At 50.8% G+C, this 19,066-nt stretch overlaps 1 protein-coding gene across 3 annotated transcripts in view; it reads left to right on the top strand.

Annotated features, from left to right (window-relative positions):
* The window catches only part of PNLIP (pancreatic lipase), a 258,925-nt gene that overhangs the window by 16,504 nt on the left and 223,355 nt on the right, over nt 1–19,066 (top strand). For all 3 annotated transcript variants that reach the window (XM_073684626.1, XM_073684627.1, XM_073684628.1), the window contains exons 3-5: nt 13,388–13,542; nt 15,058–15,183; nt 15,261–15,395. In XM_073684626.1, the coding sequence (XP_073540727.1) occupies nt 13,388–13,542; nt 15,058–15,183; nt 15,261–15,395 (416 nt within the window). The remainder of the gene's footprint in view (nt 1–13,387; nt 13,543–15,057; nt 15,184–15,260; nt 15,396–19,066) is intronic.

Raw genomic sequence — 19,066 nt, 5'->3', positions numbered from 1 at the left:
TCCCCCTCACTCGACTTTCCCCCCCTCCAGTCCATCCTTAATGCAGCAGCCAGGGTCATCTATCTGGCTAATCGTTACTCGGACTCCTCCGCTCTGTGTCAGTCAATGCCCTGGCTGCCCATGAATTATAGGATCCGATTTAAATTGCTTGTTCTCACCCACAAAGCCCTCCACAGTGCGGCGACCCCTATATCTCCTCCCTCATTTCTGTTTATCGGCCTACCTGTTCTCTGCAAGCGACTTTCGACTAACATCCGCACTAATCCGTACCTCCCACTCCCGGCTTCAAGACTTCTCCCGAGCTGCACCTATTCTTTGGAATGCTCTACCCCAAGAAATCAGGACGAACCACAACTTGCACAGTTTTAGGCGCTCCCTAAAAACACACCTGTTTAGGGCGGCCGATCACGTTCCCTAATCAAAGTCCTTTTCATATTTTTATAGCCCATTCATTATTTCTCCAAACATAAGTCTCCACCAAACTCCACCGCACTCAAAAACACTACAGATACTGGCCGGTGACTACAGATACTGGATGGTGACTACAGATACTGGCCGGTGACTACAGATACTGGCCGGTGACTACAGATACTGGCCGGTGACTACAGATACTGGCCGGTGACTACAGATACTGGATGGTGACTACAGATACTGGCCGGGACTACAGATACTGGCCGGTGACTACAGATACTGGATGGTGACTACAGATACTGGCCGGTGACTACAGATACTGACCGGTGACTACAGATACTGGCCGGTGACTACAGATACTGGATGGTGACTACAGATACTGGCCGGTGACTACAGATACTGGATGGTGAATACAGATACTGACCGGTGACTACAGATACTGGCCGGTGACTACAGATACTGGATGGTGACTACAGATACTGGCCGGTGACTACAGATACTGGCCGGTGACTACAGATACTGGCCGGTGACTACAGATACTGGATGGTGACTACAGATACTGGCCGGTGACTACAGATACTGACCGGTGACTACAGATACTGGCCGGTGACTACAGATACTGGCCGGTGACTACAGATACTGGCCGGTGACTACAGATACTGGCCGGTGACTACAGATACTGGCCGGTGACTACAGATACTGGCCGGTGACTACAGATACTGGCCGGTGACTACAGATACTGGATGGTGACTACAGATACTGGCCGGTGACTACAGATACTGGATGGTGAATACAGATACTGACCGGTGACTACAGATACTGACCGGTGACTACAGATACTGGCCGGTGACTACAGATACTGGATGGTGACTACAGATACTGGCCGGTGACTACAGATACTGGCCGGTGACTACAGATACTGGCCGGTGACTACAGATACTGGATGGTGACTACAGATACTGGCCGGTGACTACAGATACTGGCCGGTGACTACAGATACTGGATGGTGACTACAGATACTGGATGATGACTACAGTTACTGGCCGGTGACTACAGATACCGGCCGGTGACTACAGATACCGGCCGGTGACTACAGATACCGGCCGGTGACTACAGAAACTGGCCGGTGACTACAGAAACTGGCTGGTGACTACAGAAACTGGCTGGTGACTACAGATACTGGCCGGTGACTACAGATACTGGCCGGTGACTACAGATACTGGCCGGTGACTACAGATACTGGCTGGTGACTACAGATACTGGCCGGTGACTACAGATACTGGCCGGTGACTACAGATACTGGCCGGTGACTACAGATACTGGCTGGTGACTACAGATACTGGCCGGTGACTACAGATACTGGCCGGTGACTACAGATACTGGATGATGACTACAGATACTGGCCGGTGACTACAGATACTGGATGGTGACTACAGATACTGGCCGGTGACTATAGATACTGGCCGGTGACTATAGATACTGGCCGGTGACTACAGATACTGGCCGGTGACTACAGATACTGGCCGGTGACTACAGATACTGGCCGGTGACTACAGATACTGGCCGGTGACTACAGATACTGGCCGGTGACTACAGATACTGGCTGGTGACTACAGATACTGGCTGGTGACTACAGATACTGGATGGTGACTAGCTCGTGCAGCCTTTATCTATCCCTCATCCCCTCAAGTTGGATGGACCATCATTGTATATAAGCCCCTGTACTCTGTGTCACCCCCACCTCATTGTAGATTGTCAGCTCCTACCAGAAGAGTCGTCATTATTTTTGCTTTAATTTATTGAATTATCTTTATGCTACTTATGACTGTTGTATATGAACCTCTGAATTGTAAAGCGCTGGGGAATATGTTGGCGCTATATAAAGATTATTATTATTATTATTATTATTACAAGACGGTCTCTGCCTGGATCAGACTTTCCTCCGATCTCGGCAGTTACAGCAGGAGCGCAGCTGTTCTCACCACCATCCTCCTCCTCCTGCCGGTGATGCTGTGCACATAATGAAGTATCGGCACCATCACCTTCATGTCATATTATGTTAGAACTACTTATGTGACACATGGAATGTAAAGATTTACTCTGGTTACATTTTTTTGAATCCATAACCATTTTCGATGCATGTGTATTCACCGTATCTGTGTTATATCAGGGTGCCACGGCCAAGACTGACTGCGGTATCTGAGGGGAAAGCGCCAGCAAATGATAGTGCGGGCACCGGTCATGTAACTAAACCATCACTGCAGCATGTGGTGAGGGACTACAACTCCCAGCAAATGACAGTGCAGGCACCGGTCATGTAACTAAACCATCACTGCAGTATGTGGTGAGGGACTACAACTCCCAGCAAATGACAGTGCAGGCACCGGTCATGTAACTAAACCATCACTGCAGCATGTGGTGAGGGACTACAACTCCCAGCAAATGACAGTGCAGGCACCGGTCATGTAACTAAACCATCACTGCAGTATGTGGTGAGGGACTACAACTCCCAGCAAATGACAGTGCAGGCACCGGTCGTGTACCTAAACCATCACTGTGTCATAACAGCTCTGCAGTATGTGGTGAGGGACTACAACTCCCAGTAAGTTTCTTTCTTTTTATTTTACACGCTGCTGTTTTCCACAGTGAATTACCAGGAAGATCTGCACCAGAATCATGCAGCGCAGATTTGCTGTTGTGGATTTTCTTGCTAATTTCTATGGAAATTCTCTATGAAAAATCTTCTACATTCGAACAGATCCTCGGGCCTCATTCAGACCTCTGTAGTTTTCTGGTACATTGGAAAAAAAAAGAAAAAAAAGAACTGATTTTCCATCCCAGGGATGGATCAGAATTCTATCAGTGTTTGTTACTATGTGCAAAAATAATAAAAAATATGGCTATGTGAACTGCCCCATAGATGATAAAGGTGCACTGTGATCTGTACAGTGTCCTCCTCCTCCCCACACACTGCAGGCAGGACAGATACATCCACAAGCTGCTCCCAGAAAATTCATTTATAGAGGATACAATTGCCCCACCCATAGCACATATAGCCAAGTCCCCCTCCCCCATACATAGTGTCAGGGGATGTCTTTTGAGAGCTGACAGTCCAGAGATGACAATCTACAGTGTCTCCCTGCAAATTATCACCCACAGCCAAAATAGCTTACACAAACAAATGCCAGCCAAGAAGTGTCATAACTTCGTTAAGGGGTATTCAGTGTCAGGATTGCAATAATTTGCGTGTAACAGGGAAAACTTGTTTTCCGAGCTTCAAACAGACATTTATAGACACTTTGACTCCAAAACTAAATATGAAATATTGTAAGTTTTATACGTCCGACAATAACGGGACCTATATTTTTAGTGTCAGGGACAGCCGAGCAATGTATCCATAGATTTCCAGGGCTGTAAGCAGAATCAGGAGTTGTAGCGCAAAAACACCGGGATAGCAGACTGCAACTATGCGATGTGTGGTCTCTACGTCAAGGTAAAATCATAATAGAAAATATGATATCACTTTTGGGCTTCTGGGATCAAAATGTGATGAGCTATCCCAAAAAACAGGTTTTTAATACAAATCTGAAGGGTGGAGCCCAGCCCCTGTGCGGCTGAAGCCATGTTCTTTGCCCGGGAGTATATGTCTATCATAGCGGAGGACCCTGTTTGATAACAGTTTAAACAGAGCGTCTCCCCTCCACCTATATTGAATCGTCGCAGCGATCTTTATAGTGTAAGTTTCTCTTTTTTTACCCTGTTTTATTTGTGTAACTGCCTATGTATTTTAATGTCTCCTTTGTAACATCCTTGTATATATTTTTCCTAAACACTGCCTCCCTTTTGGATTAAATATAAAAGTTAATAGTTCTGTTTCTTTTGTCCTGTAATAGTTCCCTACCCCGAAGCCATATACGCTACCAAAGCGCAGGCGTCCGCCCAGGCCTGTATTATATTTCAAATCTGGACGGTGGGGGCAGAGAATAATATTAATAATCGGGCTATTGTGCAGCCGGCAGCAACCGTTGTACAGGGCATACACACATATTCCTGGAGCTGGAATTTGGAGGTGTGACGCCACACACTTTCCGATGCCCAAGGAGTGAGTAGTCTGGATCGTGTGCTCGCGATTCCGGATGAAATACTGACAGCGTGACGGCAACGGCGAGATATTGGGTGATCTCCCTGGTGTTGTCCCTGTGGAGTCCCTGACACACAGTATATACAGCCAAGTCCCCATCCCCCATACACATACCTCCCAACTATTAAAGAAGAGAAAGAGAGACAGATGATTCGGTGCGCGTAAATTTTGGCCATGCCCTATTCACGCCCATTTACCATTTCTTTCTCCCCTGGCAGGAGGAGTGGTCAGAGGGGCGCTGGTAATGAGGGGCATTCAGCAGACGGCCCTCATCCCCATTCCTGGTATGCATGGCCCCCTCAGACACAATCATGGTATGCATGGCACCCCTCACCCCCAATCCTGGTATGCATGGCCCCCTCAGACCCAATCCTGGTATGCATGGCCCCCTCATCCCCATTCCTGGTGTGCATGGCCCCCCAGACACAATCATGGTATGCATGGCACCCCTCACCCCCAATCCTGGTATGCATGGCCCCCTCAGACCCAATCCTGGTATGCATGGCCCCCTCAGACCCAATCCTGGTATGCATGGCCCCCTCAGACCCAATCCTGGTATGCATGGCCCCCTCAGACCCAATCCTGGTATGCATTGCCCCCTCAGACCCAATCCTGGTATGCATGGCCCCCTCAGACCCAATCCTGGTATGCATGGCCCCCTCAGAGCCAATCCTGGTATGCATGGCCCCCTCAGACCCAATACTGGTATGCATGGCCCCTTCATGCCCAATCCTGGTATGCACGGCCCCCCTATCCTGGTATACATGGCCCCCCATCACTGCACACATGAAAAAAAATAAACAGTTCTACTCACCTTCCTTCCTCCCCTCTGCTCCAGCGCTGCGTCCTGTTTGTCAGTAGCTGATCTCAGCATCTGAGCAGCGCATGACGTCACTGCAATGCGCCCTCTGATGCTGAGGTGAGCTGCCTGGATATTCACTCCTCTCCACGCTGGGACTATAATAGTGGTGAGGAGTGAATATCCATGTTCTTTAATAGCGGGCGCACAGTGTCAGCAGCGCCGCGGCTCCCGCTGCTGCTCAGCGATCCTTTATGCCCACTACTAAACAGAATGAATATTCACTCTTCTCCAAGCTCATGGGAGTGGAGAAGAGTGAATATTCATACTCTAATAGCAGGCACACAGGATCGCGGAGCCGCTGCAGGAGCCAGCGGCTACTACTGACAGTGTGCACTATTAAGGAGAATGAATATTCACTCCTCTCCACGCCCATGGGCATGGAGAGGAGTGAATATTATTTTCTTTAGCAGCGGGCACACGTGGTAGTTGCAGCTGCCTGCTACTACCTGTGGCTGCTGCTCCACCGCTGCAACCCACCCCACCACCCTCCACAGCCGGGAGAACAGCTGAGCCATGATGGGACACATGACTGAGCCCTCAAAGCGGGACAGTCCCGCGGAAACGGGAACGGTTGGGATCTATGCCCATACATAGTATATACAGCCAAGTTTCCCTCCCCCACACATAGCAAACAGTGTATAGACAAGTCCCCCTCCCCCACATATAGTATATATAGCCAAGTCCCCCTCCAGCACAAACAGTATACAGTATATAGACAAGTCACCCTCTCGCACATATAGTATACAGTATATAGACAAGCCCCCCTCCCCACATATAGTATACAGTATATAGACAAGTCCCCTCCCCCACATATACAATATATAGCCAAGTTCCCCTCCTCCACACATAGCATACAGTATATAGACAAGTCCCCCTCCCCCACATATACAATATATAGCCAAGTTCCCCTCCTCCACACATAGCATACAGTATATAGACAAGTCACCCTCCCCCACATATAGTATATATAGCCAAGTCCCCCTCCAGCACAAACAGTATACAGTATATAGACAAGTCACCCTCTCGCACATATAGTATACAGTATATAGACAAGTCCCCCTCCCCATATATAGTATACAGTATATAGACAAGTCCCCCTCCCCCACACATAGCATACAGTATATAGACAAGTCCCCCACCCCCATGTATAGCATACAGTATATAGACAAGTCCCCCTCCCCCACATATAGCATACAGTATATAGACAAGCCCCCCTCCCCCACATATAGCATACAGTATATAGAAAAGTCCCCCTCCCCCACACATAGCATACAGTATATAGACAAGTCCCCCTCCCGCACATATAGTACACAGTATATAGACAAGTCCCCCTCCCCCACATATAGTATACAGTATATAGACAAGCCCCCCTCCCCCACATATAGCACACAGTATATAGAAAAGTCCCCCTCCCCCACACATAGCATACAGTGTATAGACAAGTCCCCCTCCCGCACATATAGTACACAGTATATAGACAAGTCCCCTCCCCCACATATAGTATACAGTATATAGACAAGCCCCCCTCCCCCACATATAGCATACAGTATATAGAAAAGTCCCCCTCCCCCACATATAGTATACAGTGTATAGACAAGTCCCCCTCCCCCACATATAGCATACAGTATATAGACAAGTCCCCCTCCCGCACATATAGTACACAGTATATAGACAAGTCCCCTCCCCCACATATAGCATACAGTATATAGACAAGTCCCCCTCCCGCACATATAGTACACAGTATATAGAAAAGTCCCCCTCCCCCACACATAGCATACAGTATATAGACAAGTCCCCCTCCCCCACATATAGCATACAGTATATAGACAAGTCCCCTCCCCCCACACACAGCATACAGTATATAGACAAGTCCCCTCCCCACATATAGTATACAGTATATAGACAAGTCCCCTCCCCCACATATAGCATACAGTATATAGACAAGTCCCTCTCCCCCACATATAGTATACAGTATATAGACAAGTCCCTCTCCCCCACACATAGCATACAGTATATAGAAAAGTCCCCCTCCCCCACATATAGTATACAGTATATAGACAAGTCCCTCTCCCCCACACATAGCATACAGTATATAGACAAGCCCCCCTCCCCCACATATAGTATACAGTATATAGACAAGTCCCCCTCCCCCACATATAGTATACAGTATATAGACAAGTCCCCCTCCCCCACATATAGTATACAGTATATAGACAAGCCCCCCTCCCCCACATATAGTATACAGTATATAGACAAGTCCCCCTCCCGCACATATAGTATACAGTATATAGACAAGTCCCCCTCCCCCACATATAGTATACAGTATATAGACAAGTCCCCCTCCCCCACATATAGTATACAGTATATAGACAAGTCCCTCTCCCCCACATATAGCATACAGTATATAGACAAGTCCCCTCCCCCACATATAGCATACAGTATATAGACAAGTCCCCCTCCCCCACATATAGCATACAGTATATAGACAAGTCCCCCTCCCCCACATATAGTATACAGTATATAGACAAGTCCCCCTCCCCCACATATAGTATACAGTATATAGACAAGTCCCTCTCCCCCACATATAGCATACAGTATATAGACAAGTCCCCCTCCCCCACATATAGTATACAGTATATAGACAAGTCCCTCTCCCCCACATATAGCATACAGTATATAGACAAGTCCCCTCCCCCACACATAGCATACAGTATATAGACAAGTCCCCCTCCCCCACATATAGTACACAGTATATAGACAAGTCCCCCTCCCCCACATATAGTATACAGTATATAGACAAGCCCCCCTCCCCCACATATAGTATACAGTATATAGACAAGTCCCCCTCCCCCACATATAGTACACAGTATATAGACAAGTCCCCCTCCCCCACATATAGTATACAGTATATAGACAAGCCCCCCTCCCCCACATATAGTATACAGTATATAGACAAGCCCCCCTCCCCCACATATAGTATACAGTATATAGACAAGTCCCCCTCCCCCACATATAGCATACAGTATATAGACAAGCCCCCCTCCCCCACATATAGCATACAGTATATAGACAAGTCCCCTCCCCCCACATATAGTATACAGTATATAGACAAGTCCCCCTCCCCCACATATAGCATACAGTATATAGACAAGTCCCCTCCCCCCACATATAGCATGCAGTATATAGACAAGTCCCCCTCCCCTACCCCCATATATAGCATAGTATCAAATTGATACATCTAGATCCATTATTCTATTACATGTACTAATTGCAGATAAAATAACATTTAATAGTGTCACCTGCTTCCACTCACACAGTCCTCTGCGCTCACAGGAGTCTTCTTAATAACATTAGTAGCAGAGAGGAGATGGAGGAGATCTGGCAGCTGCACCAATGGTAGCACAGCCTCACCGAGCTCCTTCTCTAAGGTGCCAGAGAGGAGTGGGGGGCAGATTGCTGTGGTGACCTCCCTCCAGCCCCAAGCTGCAGGATCTCATTGTGCTCGATGGGGGAGGGGCACTAGACACTGGTCACATTGACACTCAGCTCTGCAGGAGAGGTGTCACTTACCACACTAATTAGCTGTGCACTGCTCAGCTAATCCACAGCCATGGCTGCACACTGCCTCCTTCCCCTGCTGTGCTGGAGCCAGGTGTTGGGGTCAGGCTCACACCTGTGCAGGAGATGTTACTGTCAGTGAGCACAGCAGGGGGAGGAGGGAGTGTGCAGCTATGGATGTGGATTAGTTGAGCCCTGCATAGCAGTGCTAGGGATTGGAGGGGGAGGAGCCTTCCTTCTCTTATCAGTGTTGGCCCTGCAGGGGGGCCCTCCGGGGGATTCCCCAGCTGCAGGGCCCACGGCCCACCGGGGGATTCCCCTGCAGGCCAATAGTAGTTTGAAGGGAGAGAACCCTTTCGAACCTCATGATCGGCAAAGAGGAGATGTGGTAGGTATTTTTCCCAGTCATTTTCAAAGTCAGCAAAAGCCCACAGCATACTTTTTAGGGTTCCATTACAGCTTTCACATAGGTCTTTGGTCTGCGGGTGGTATGGGGTGGTGCCAATGGCTCGAACATCACAGGTATGCCAGAGGGTCTGGACCAGGTCTGACATGAACTGAGTCCCTTGATCCGATAATATTTCACTGGGGAACCCTACCCGGGTACAGATGGTAACAAGAGCCTCGGCGACCTTTACTGCTGTAATACTGGACAGGGCCACGGCTTCAGGATACCGAGTGGCATAGTCCACCACTGTCAGGATGTATTTTTTTCCCGACCGGCTGGGGTGGGCCAGAGGTCCTATGATGTCCACAGATACACATTGAAATGGTTCTTCAATCATGGGCAGGGGTTGCAGGGTACCTTATGTCGAGCTCCTGGATACCACATTGGCTGGCACACATTTCAGGTGCGGCAATAATGGGCTACCGACTGTGAGATGCTAGGTCTGTAAAGACTTTGGCTGACTCTCTCTTCAGTCCTCTTCCTCCCTTGATGCCCAGCCACGGGGATGTCATGGGCCAGTTGGAGTAGCTGTGCCCTGTACTTCTGAGGGACAATTAGTTGCCTGATCGCTGTGTCAGGGTTGCCCTTGTCACTGACCTTTGTTACGCCATAATACAGTCCCTTTTCTCGGGTGAAGATATCCCCATTATCTCCCACATGCCCAGTTTTTGCCCTTAGCCTTTGGACTGCTAAGGTAGTGTCACCCCATTTCTCTTCTAAACTCCTCTCTATCCCAAGAATCTCCTAATGTAGTAGCAAGGGACAGATTTCTTACCAACTCTGATGGCGTTCGTGGTGGTTGCTCCCCAGTGAAGTCCAAATGCCGTGGTGCTTGAAGAGCCTTTAGGCAGGTGACAGCTCCCACAAAATGGCACTGTAATTCCCCAATGGTGTTTCCAAGGAGGATATCTGCAGGAAATCCTCCTATAACTCCAATCCAGCACAGTCTCTCCCCATAACCATAATCCAAACGCACAGAAGCTCGCTGTATATATTTGCGAGTACCCCCTGCCGGGACAGTGGGAATTCCTGGGCCATGGTGAATTGCCTCAGGTTGAACCACATGGGGGCCAGGGATAGTCAGGAATGCCCCAGTGTCTCTAAATCCCAACACTTTGTATCCACCAATTAAGGCATCCTGCAGTTGGCGTTGCCGTTGCTCTAGGTAGCTTGGGGACAAAGGCCAGAGGCCGTACATTCCAGAAGGGGTGTCTATGCTGCTGGGGTCAGTGGTCCACTCCGGTGGGGGTGGTGGTAACTCTTCCTCAGGCGGGATGGAGTGCACAAGATGCACCGGACAAGGTGGGGGTGCGTTGGGCTCCCTCCGAGTCCCTGCGAGACAGCTGTATTGCAGGTGCCCAGGTTGCCCGCACCCATAACATTTCCTTTCTGTGACTCCCCCAGGTCGTGGTCGGAACTGTTGGGGCCCGGGATTGTGAGGAGTGGTTGTCATCGGCCTGTGGCTGGGTGGAGGGGCAGATATAACCGGAGGGAGTCGAGGTGCTGGAGCAGGCTGTGGTCTATTGTCCAGAAGCCTCCTCCATTGCAGTCGGATAGTAAGGACCTCATCGGCCAGGGCTGCAGCTCTATCCAAGGTGCGCGGTGTGCGCTCCCAGACCAATTCCCGTATCTTGGGTACTTGTTCTATAAGGAACACCTGCATAACGTCCTCCACAGTTGAGGTGTTTTCCTCTTCCAGACATCTCCGATATGCCTGGGATATCTTATGGGCACACATCCTAAACTATTCCCCCGTGGTGCATGGGAGATCTCGAAACTTTGCCCTATATGAGTCTGGGGTGATAGCATGGTAATCCAGGACAGTCTGCTTTACAATGTTATAATCCCGGTTCCACTGTGAGTCAATGGTTCGGTAAGCCTCCGCCTCTGCTTCCATTCAGGAGTCCCACTAACAAACGCATCCAGCCAGAGTGGGGCACGTCCATCACAGCACACTGCTGCTCAAAGTCCTTGAAGAACCCTTCCACATCTCCGGAAGCCTCATCAAATGGCTTGAAGTCTGTCTGGGTGATCCGTATAGGCTCCCGGATCGTTGGGTTTACACTCCACATTGCATTACTCTCTCTTTCGGGCTCCATTGCTTCTTGTCTCCGCTGTGGTCGGCGAGCAGCCTCCTCCCTATACTCCTGAGAGAAGCCTGGGCCCAGAACCGCCATCTCTTCTTCAAACCATACCAACCACTGGCTTCTTGGGGTGGGGATCCCCATCCCCAACGCTTGTCCGTCAGACATCTGGGAGGAGGTGGCCGGGTTAGCACCCACCAGTAGATCAATTAAGGCCTCTTTAGTCAGTCCCTGGTAGTTCAGGTCCAGATCTCTGGCTTTCTCCTGTAGACTGGATACGGTAACATTTCTGTATTCACTCTTGTGGGTGGTTTTCCATTGGGTTGCGCTCTGTTGATCCCACCGCTGCCACCAGTGTCATGGTGTTCTTCTCCAGTATCACACAATCAACAGAACGAGAGATGAGTAAACAGTCCCAAGAACCTTTATTACATGCAAACCAAAAGGTCCATAAAACAATCCATCACACAGAGGATGAAAGAGTCCAGAAACACGGATACCGTCCAGTAATGGGATAAATGCCCCCGGGAGATGAGTCCCAATCCTCCTCTTAGAGATGGATATGGCAGTGCGGCTCCAGATGCTTCTCCGTATAGGATCCTCCAGCAGTATTTTCCAGGGTAATCAGGGTTTCTCCAGGTCTCTCTGGGCGCTGGCCTAAAGGCCCCGTCACACTTAGCGACGCTGCAACGATCCCGACAACGATACGACCTGTCAGGGATCGTTGCTGCGTCGCTATGTGGTCGCTGGTGAGCTGTCAAACAGGCAGGCTCACCAACGATCAGGGGAGCAGCGACATCGTGGAAAGAATCTTTCCACGATGTCCTGCTCCTGGTTACCAGCCTGCTGAAGCAGGAGCAGGCTGGTAACCGTGATAAACATCGGGTTACTAGGGGCACACGCGCACCTAGTAACCCGTTGTTTATCATGGTTACCACTCTGCTACGGTGAGCGGGAGGTTACCGCTCACTTTAGCAGGCTCGTAACCATGATAAACAGCGGGTTACTAAGTGCGCGTGTGCCCCTAGTAACCCGATGTTTATCATGGTTACCAGCCTGATCGCTGCTCCCGCTGGTCACACACAGCGATGTGTGCTGACCAGCGGGAGAGCAACAACCAAAAAATGGTCCAGGACACTTTGCAGCGATCAGCGACCTCACGGCAGGGGCCTGATCGCTGCAAAGTGTCACACATAGCGACATCGCTGGTGAGGTCGCTGTTGCGTCACCAAAACCGTGACACAGCAGCGATCTCGCTATGTGAGACGGGGGCTTTAGTATCAGCAGCCCACAAAGGATCTATCACACTCTCTGCCCTCCTCAGATCCCCTCCTTATACCTAGGGGTGGGCAGACAGGTTGGATGATTTTCCGGCCCCCCAGTTCCTCAGAGATCAAGGCACTACGGGGGTGATAATGTCAGCAGGGGTTCATCAAGAGGCATGGAGACAGTCAGGCTGCAGATGGTAACCCAGCTAATTCACTTATCGGAATTAATTAAGACTCCAGACAATACGGGGAACACACAGAATGATACAGAGCAGCAGGACCACATGCCTAAAATATGAATATAGACAGAATGATACCGTACACACCGTATCACACCACCACACTGTATATCATTTTTTCTGTTAGGACTGGAAGTAGAGGGAGCAAAGCTCTGCAGAGGTCAGTGGTGTAATAATCTGCAGGATATATTATTATGTATCTGTCAAGATGTGGAGGAGCGATGTTCTGCAGAGAGGTCAGTTGTGTAATCTACAGTATATATCACTGTTTATCTGTCAGTAGGCGGAGGAGCGATGCTCTGCACAATGTATCTGTCTGTGGGCTGAGGAGCGATGTTCTGCACAGGTGGTGTAATGCTCTGTTTCCCGGGTGCAGGTGGCGAGGTCTGTTATTCCAGGATCGGGTGTTTCACAGACAATGTTCCTTGGGCCGGGACGGTGGAGCGGCCGATCTCCCAGTTACCGTGGTCTCCGGAGAGGATCAATGTTCGATTTTTGCTCTTCACTAAATCTAATCCCAGTAGCTTCCAGGTAAGAGACACAAAGCCTCTTCTCCCGGTGTCATAGATCAGATCCTCTGTGCCCGGCATTGGACTGGCCCTCCTGGTGTCATAGATCAGATCCTCTGTGCCCGGCATTGGACCGGCCCTCCTGGTGTCATAGATCAGATCCTCTGTGCCTGGCATTGGACCGGCCCTCCTGGTGTCAGAGATCAGATCCTCTGTGACCGGCATTGGACCAGCCCTCCTGGTGTCAGAGATCAGATCCTTTGTGACCGACATTGGACTGACCCTCCTGGTGTCATAGATCAGATCCTCTGTGCCCGGCATTGGACCAGCCCTCCTGGTGTCATAGATCAGATCCTCTGTGCCCGGCATTGGACCAGCCCTCCTGGTGTCAGAGATCAGATCCTCTGTGACTGGCATTGGACCGGCCCTCCTGGTGTCATAGATCAGATCCTCTGTGACCGGCTTTGGACCAGCCCTCCCGGTTTCATAGATCAGATCCTCTGTGCCCGGCATTGGACCGGCTGTCCTGGTGTCATAGATCAGATCCTCTGTGCCCGGCATTGGACCAGCCCTCCTGGTGTCAGAGATCAGATCCTCTGTGCCCGGCATTGGATCGGCCCTCCTGGTGTCATAGATCAGATCCTCTGTGCCCGGCATTGGACCAGCCCTCCTGGTGTCAGAGATCAGATCCTCTGTGCCCGGCATTGGACCAGCCCTCCTGGTGTCAGAGATCAGATCCTCTGTGCCCGGCATTGGACTGGCCCTCCTGGTGTCCTAGATCAGATCCTCTGTGCCCGGCATTGGATCGGCCCTCCTGGTGTCATAGATCAGATCCTCTGTGCCCGGCATTGGACCAGCCCTCCTGGTGTCAGAGATCAGATCCTCTGTGCCCGGCATTGGACCAGCCCTCCTGGTGTCAGAGATCAGATCCTCTGTGACCGACATTGGACTGGCCCTCCTGGTGTCATAGATCAGATCCTCTGTGCCCGGCATTGGACCAGCCCTCCTGGTGTCATAGATCAGATCCTCTGTGCCCGGCATTGGACCAGCCCTCCTGGTGTCAGAGATCAGATCCTCTGTGACCAGCATTAGACCGGCCCTCCTGGTGTCATAGATCAGATCCTCTGTGCCCGGCATTGGACCAGCCCTCCTGGTGTCAGAGATCAGATCCTCTGTGACCAGCATTGGACCGGCCCTCCTGGTGTCATAGATCAGATCTTCTGTGCCCGGCATTGGACCGGCCCTCCTGGTGTCATAGATCAGATCTTCTGTGCCCGGCATTGGTCCGGCTCTCCTGGTGTCATAGATCAGATCTTCTGTGCCCGGCATTGGACCGGCCCTCCTGGTGTCATAGATCAGATCTTCTGTGCCCGGCATTGGACCGGCCCTTTAAAACAATGAGTGAGTGGTGAGTGTTGGTGCTGGTGGCGTTGCTCTTGACGCCTGATTGCCGGCCGTATTGTTGTCCTCGCAGGTGTCAGACATCCTCTGGCTGCTGGTTGTCGCTGTCACCTGACTCGTCCATTATTATTTTCAGGAGGTGAACGCTGTTAACCCTTCCACCATCTCGGCCTCGAACTTCAGGACAAGCAGGAAGACGCGGTTCATCATTCATGGCTTTGTAGATCAAGGGGAGGAGAGTTGGCTGATAGACATGTGTAAGGTTCGTGTCCTCCACCCTCTTCCGGCACCCTGCCCGGCCTCTGCGGATCTCACACGTGTCACTTCTTCTCTCTACAGGCCATGTTGCAGATAGAGGACGTGAACTGCTTCTGCATCGACTGGAGTGGCGGCTCGAGGACTCTGTACACACAGGCCGCCAATAACATCCGGGTGGTGGGGGCAGAAGTCGCCTATTTCATTGATATTCTCTCGGTAGGTGGCCCACAGATGATACCTGGAACAATGATGGGGTTGGATTGGTGATTGACAGTTCTTCTGCAGTGGAGAGCCCTGGATTTGTTTTGTGTTACAGCAGCGGGAGACTATGTGCCCGATGTGTGCCCTATACCCTATGTGTGCCCGATGCCCTATGTGTGCCCTATATCTTATGTGTGCCCGATGCCCTATGCGTGCCCAATGCTCTGTGTGACCTATACCCGATGTGTGCCCGATGCCCTATGTGTACCCGATGCCCTCTGTGTGCCTGATGCCCTATGCCCTCTGTGTGCCTGATGACCTATATGGGCTCGATGTGTGCCCGATGCCCTCTGTGTGCCCGATGCCCTATATCTTATGTGTGCCCGATGCCCTATATCCTCTGTGTGCCCTATGTCCTCTGTGTGCCCGATGTCCTATGTGTGCCCAATGCCCTCTGTGTGCCCGATGCCCTATGTGTGGCCGATGCCCTATGTGTGGCCGGTGTCCTATGCCTGACCGATGCCCTATGTCCTATTTGTGCCCGATGCCCTCTGTGTGCCCGATGCCCTCTGTGTGCCTGATGTCCTATGTGTGCCTTATGTCCTGTGTGTGCCCGATGCCCTATGTGTGCCCTATATCCTATGTGTGCCTGATGGCAAATGTCCTATGTGTACCCTATATTCTATGTGTGCCTAATGCCCTATGTGTGCCCTATGTCCAATGTGTGCCCGATGCCCTATGTCTTATGTGTGCCCGATGTCCTATGTGTGCCCTGTATCCTATGTGTGCCTAATGCCCTATGTATGCCCTATTTCCTATGTGTGTCCTATATCCTATGTGTGCCCTGTGCCCTATATCCTATGTGTACCCGATGCCCTATGTGTGCCCAATGCCCTATGTGTGCCCAATGCCCTCTTTGTGCCCGATGTCCTATGTGTGCCCGATGTCCTATGTGTGCTCGATGCCCTATATCCTGTGTGCCTGATGCCCTATATCCTATGTGTGTCCGATGCCCCCTGTGTGCCCGATGTCGTATGTGTGCCCTATGTCGTATGTGTGCCCTATGTCGTATGTGTGCCCTATGTCGTATGTGTGCCCTATGTCCTATGTGTGCCCTATGCCCTCTGTGTGCCCGATGTCCTATATCCTATGTGTGCCTGATGCCCTATGTGTGCCCTATATCCTATGTGTGCCCTATGTCCTATGTGTGCCCGAAGCCCCCTGTGTGCCCGATGTCCTATAACCTATGTGTGCCCTATATCCTATGTGTGCCCGATGCCCTCTGTGTGCCCGATGCCCTCTGTGTGCCCGATGCCCTCTGTGTGCCCAATGCCCCCTGTCCTATGTGTGCCCTATATCCTCTGTGTGCCCCATGCCCTCTGTGTGCCCAATGCCCTCTGTGTGCCCAATGCCCTCTGTGTGCCTGATGCCCTCTGCGTGCCCCATGTCCTATGTGTGCCCGATGCCCTATATCCTATGTGTGCCCGATGCCCTCTGTGTGCCCGATGCTCCATGTCCTATGTGTCCCCGATGTCCCCTGTGTGCCAGATGCCTCATGTCCTATGTGTGCCTGAAGCCCCCTGTGTGCCCGATGCCCTATATCCTATGTGTGCCCGATGCCCTCTGTGTGCCCGATGCCCCATGTCCTATGTGTGCCCGATGCCCTCTGTGTGCCCGATGCCCCATGTCCTATGTGTGCCCGATGCCCTCTGTGTGCCTGATGCCCCATGTCCTATGTGTGCCTGATGCCCCCTGTGTGCCCGATGCCCCATGTCCCATGTGTGCCCGATGCCCTCTGTGTGCCCGATGCCCCATGTCCTATGTGTGCTCGATGCCCTTTGTGTGCCCGATGCCCCATGTCCCATGTGTGCCCGATGCCCTCTGTGTGCCCGATGCCCCATGTCCTATGTGTGCTCGATGCCCTCTGTGTGCCCGATGCCCCATGTCCTATGTGTGCTCGATGCCCCCTGTGTGCCCGATGCCCCCTGTCCTATGTGTACACACAGCTCTTTGACGAGTTCTTTGGAGCAGATCAGCACACGCCTAATATTCATGCTATTGTTACTCCTCTTTGCCGTTCGGTGTTTTGCACATTTTTTCAGGAAAAAACTTTTCAGGGCACAAAAAACTCCAAAACAAAGAAGGAGCATTTCCTCATTTTCTTAAGCCGCTTCCACTAGAAACCCTGTGACCCCACCCTGAGACATGGTGTACGTTAGGTGGTCTGCTGCGCTCAGTCATTATCGCGGATCGGCGGTGGTCTAGTAGCCGGTTACATAGTCAGGCCGCACCTCCACGTGCGCAGAATGCTCTGGAATGGATCAGTAATAGATGCTTCACTATACATAGCCTGAAATTGTTCTCGGCAGCACATACTGGTTACATAGGACAATGTGCTGCCGAGAAGATCTTTTAAAAGATGGTTTCACCTAACAAGCGTTTTGCTCATTTGATGGGTTTTTGTCAGTTTAAACTGCACAAATATTACAATGTTCGTACAGAGGAGGCTGTATCAGGTTCCCATGCAGAACGGACCAGGTGTAGCCGGTGTGTTAGTGCAGGGGTGGACATATCATTAGTGCAACCTTTGTATCTGCACAGGGGCCCAAGAGGTGAGAGGCCCATTCCCACCTCTAAAGCTGGAGGAATTGTGCAGTATGAGGAGCTATTGGGCTGCTGAGGGCCCATATACTGTTCTTGCACAGGGACCCTCGTCTGTTTGTATCCGCCAGTGTGTTAGTTCCCCTGGGTGTGTTTCCAGCATGCACCCTCCTTTTTATGGACCAGAATAGTGTAAGCAATCAATTCTGGGCCCCTCTTCACACTGTCCTCTCACACTCTGTCCCCCCTATAGAACCCAGTCTTTACACTGTGACCTCTCATCACATTCCCCCTCCTTGGCTTACTGTCGCCTCCTGGCTGTGACCTTACACTGTCCCACATGCTACCCCCCCCCACACACTACTCAGTCTCTATTCTGTGCCCACTCACACTTTTCTCCCCCGTAATGTCTCCTCATACTATTCCCCTCAATAGTCTCCTCACATGTTTACCCCTCCCTCCTCATACTGTCTCCTCTCACATCCCCCTGATAACCATACTGCCTCTTCATATATTTACCCCCTCGCTCTACATACTTCCTCCTCACACATCCCCCCACACTAAATAACCCCCCCTACACTGAATAACACCCCCCATACTGAATAAATCCCCCCCACACACACTGAATAAATCCCCCCACACACTGAATAAATCCCCCCACACACACTGAATAAATCCCACACACACTGAACAAAAAATCCCCCCCCACACACAATGAATAAATCCCCCACACACACTGAATAAATCCCCCCACACACACACTGAATAAATCCCCCACACACACACTGAATAAATCCCCCCACACACTGAATAAATCCCCCACACACACTGAATAAATCCCCCCACACACACTGAATAAATACCACACACACACTGAATAAATCCCCCCACACACACACTGAATAAATCCCCCCACACACACTGAATAAATCCCCCACACACACTGAATAAATCCCCCACACACACACTGAATAACACCCCCCACACACACTGAATAAATCCCACACACACTGAATAAATCCCCCCACACACACACTGAATAAATCCCCCACACACACTGAATAAATCCCACACACACTGAATAA

This window comes from Phyllobates terribilis, unplaced genomic scaffold (assembly GCF_046119375.1).
Source record: "Phyllobates terribilis strain yellow unplaced genomic scaffold, ASM4611937v1 Scaffold_5__5_contigs__length_657084704, whole genome shotgun sequence".
Lineage (NCBI taxonomy): Eukaryota > Metazoa > Chordata > Amphibia > Anura > Dendrobatidae > Phyllobates > Phyllobates terribilis.
Note: the sequence above shows the minus strand (reverse complement) of the source record. Positions and strands in the feature narration are given on the sequence as shown.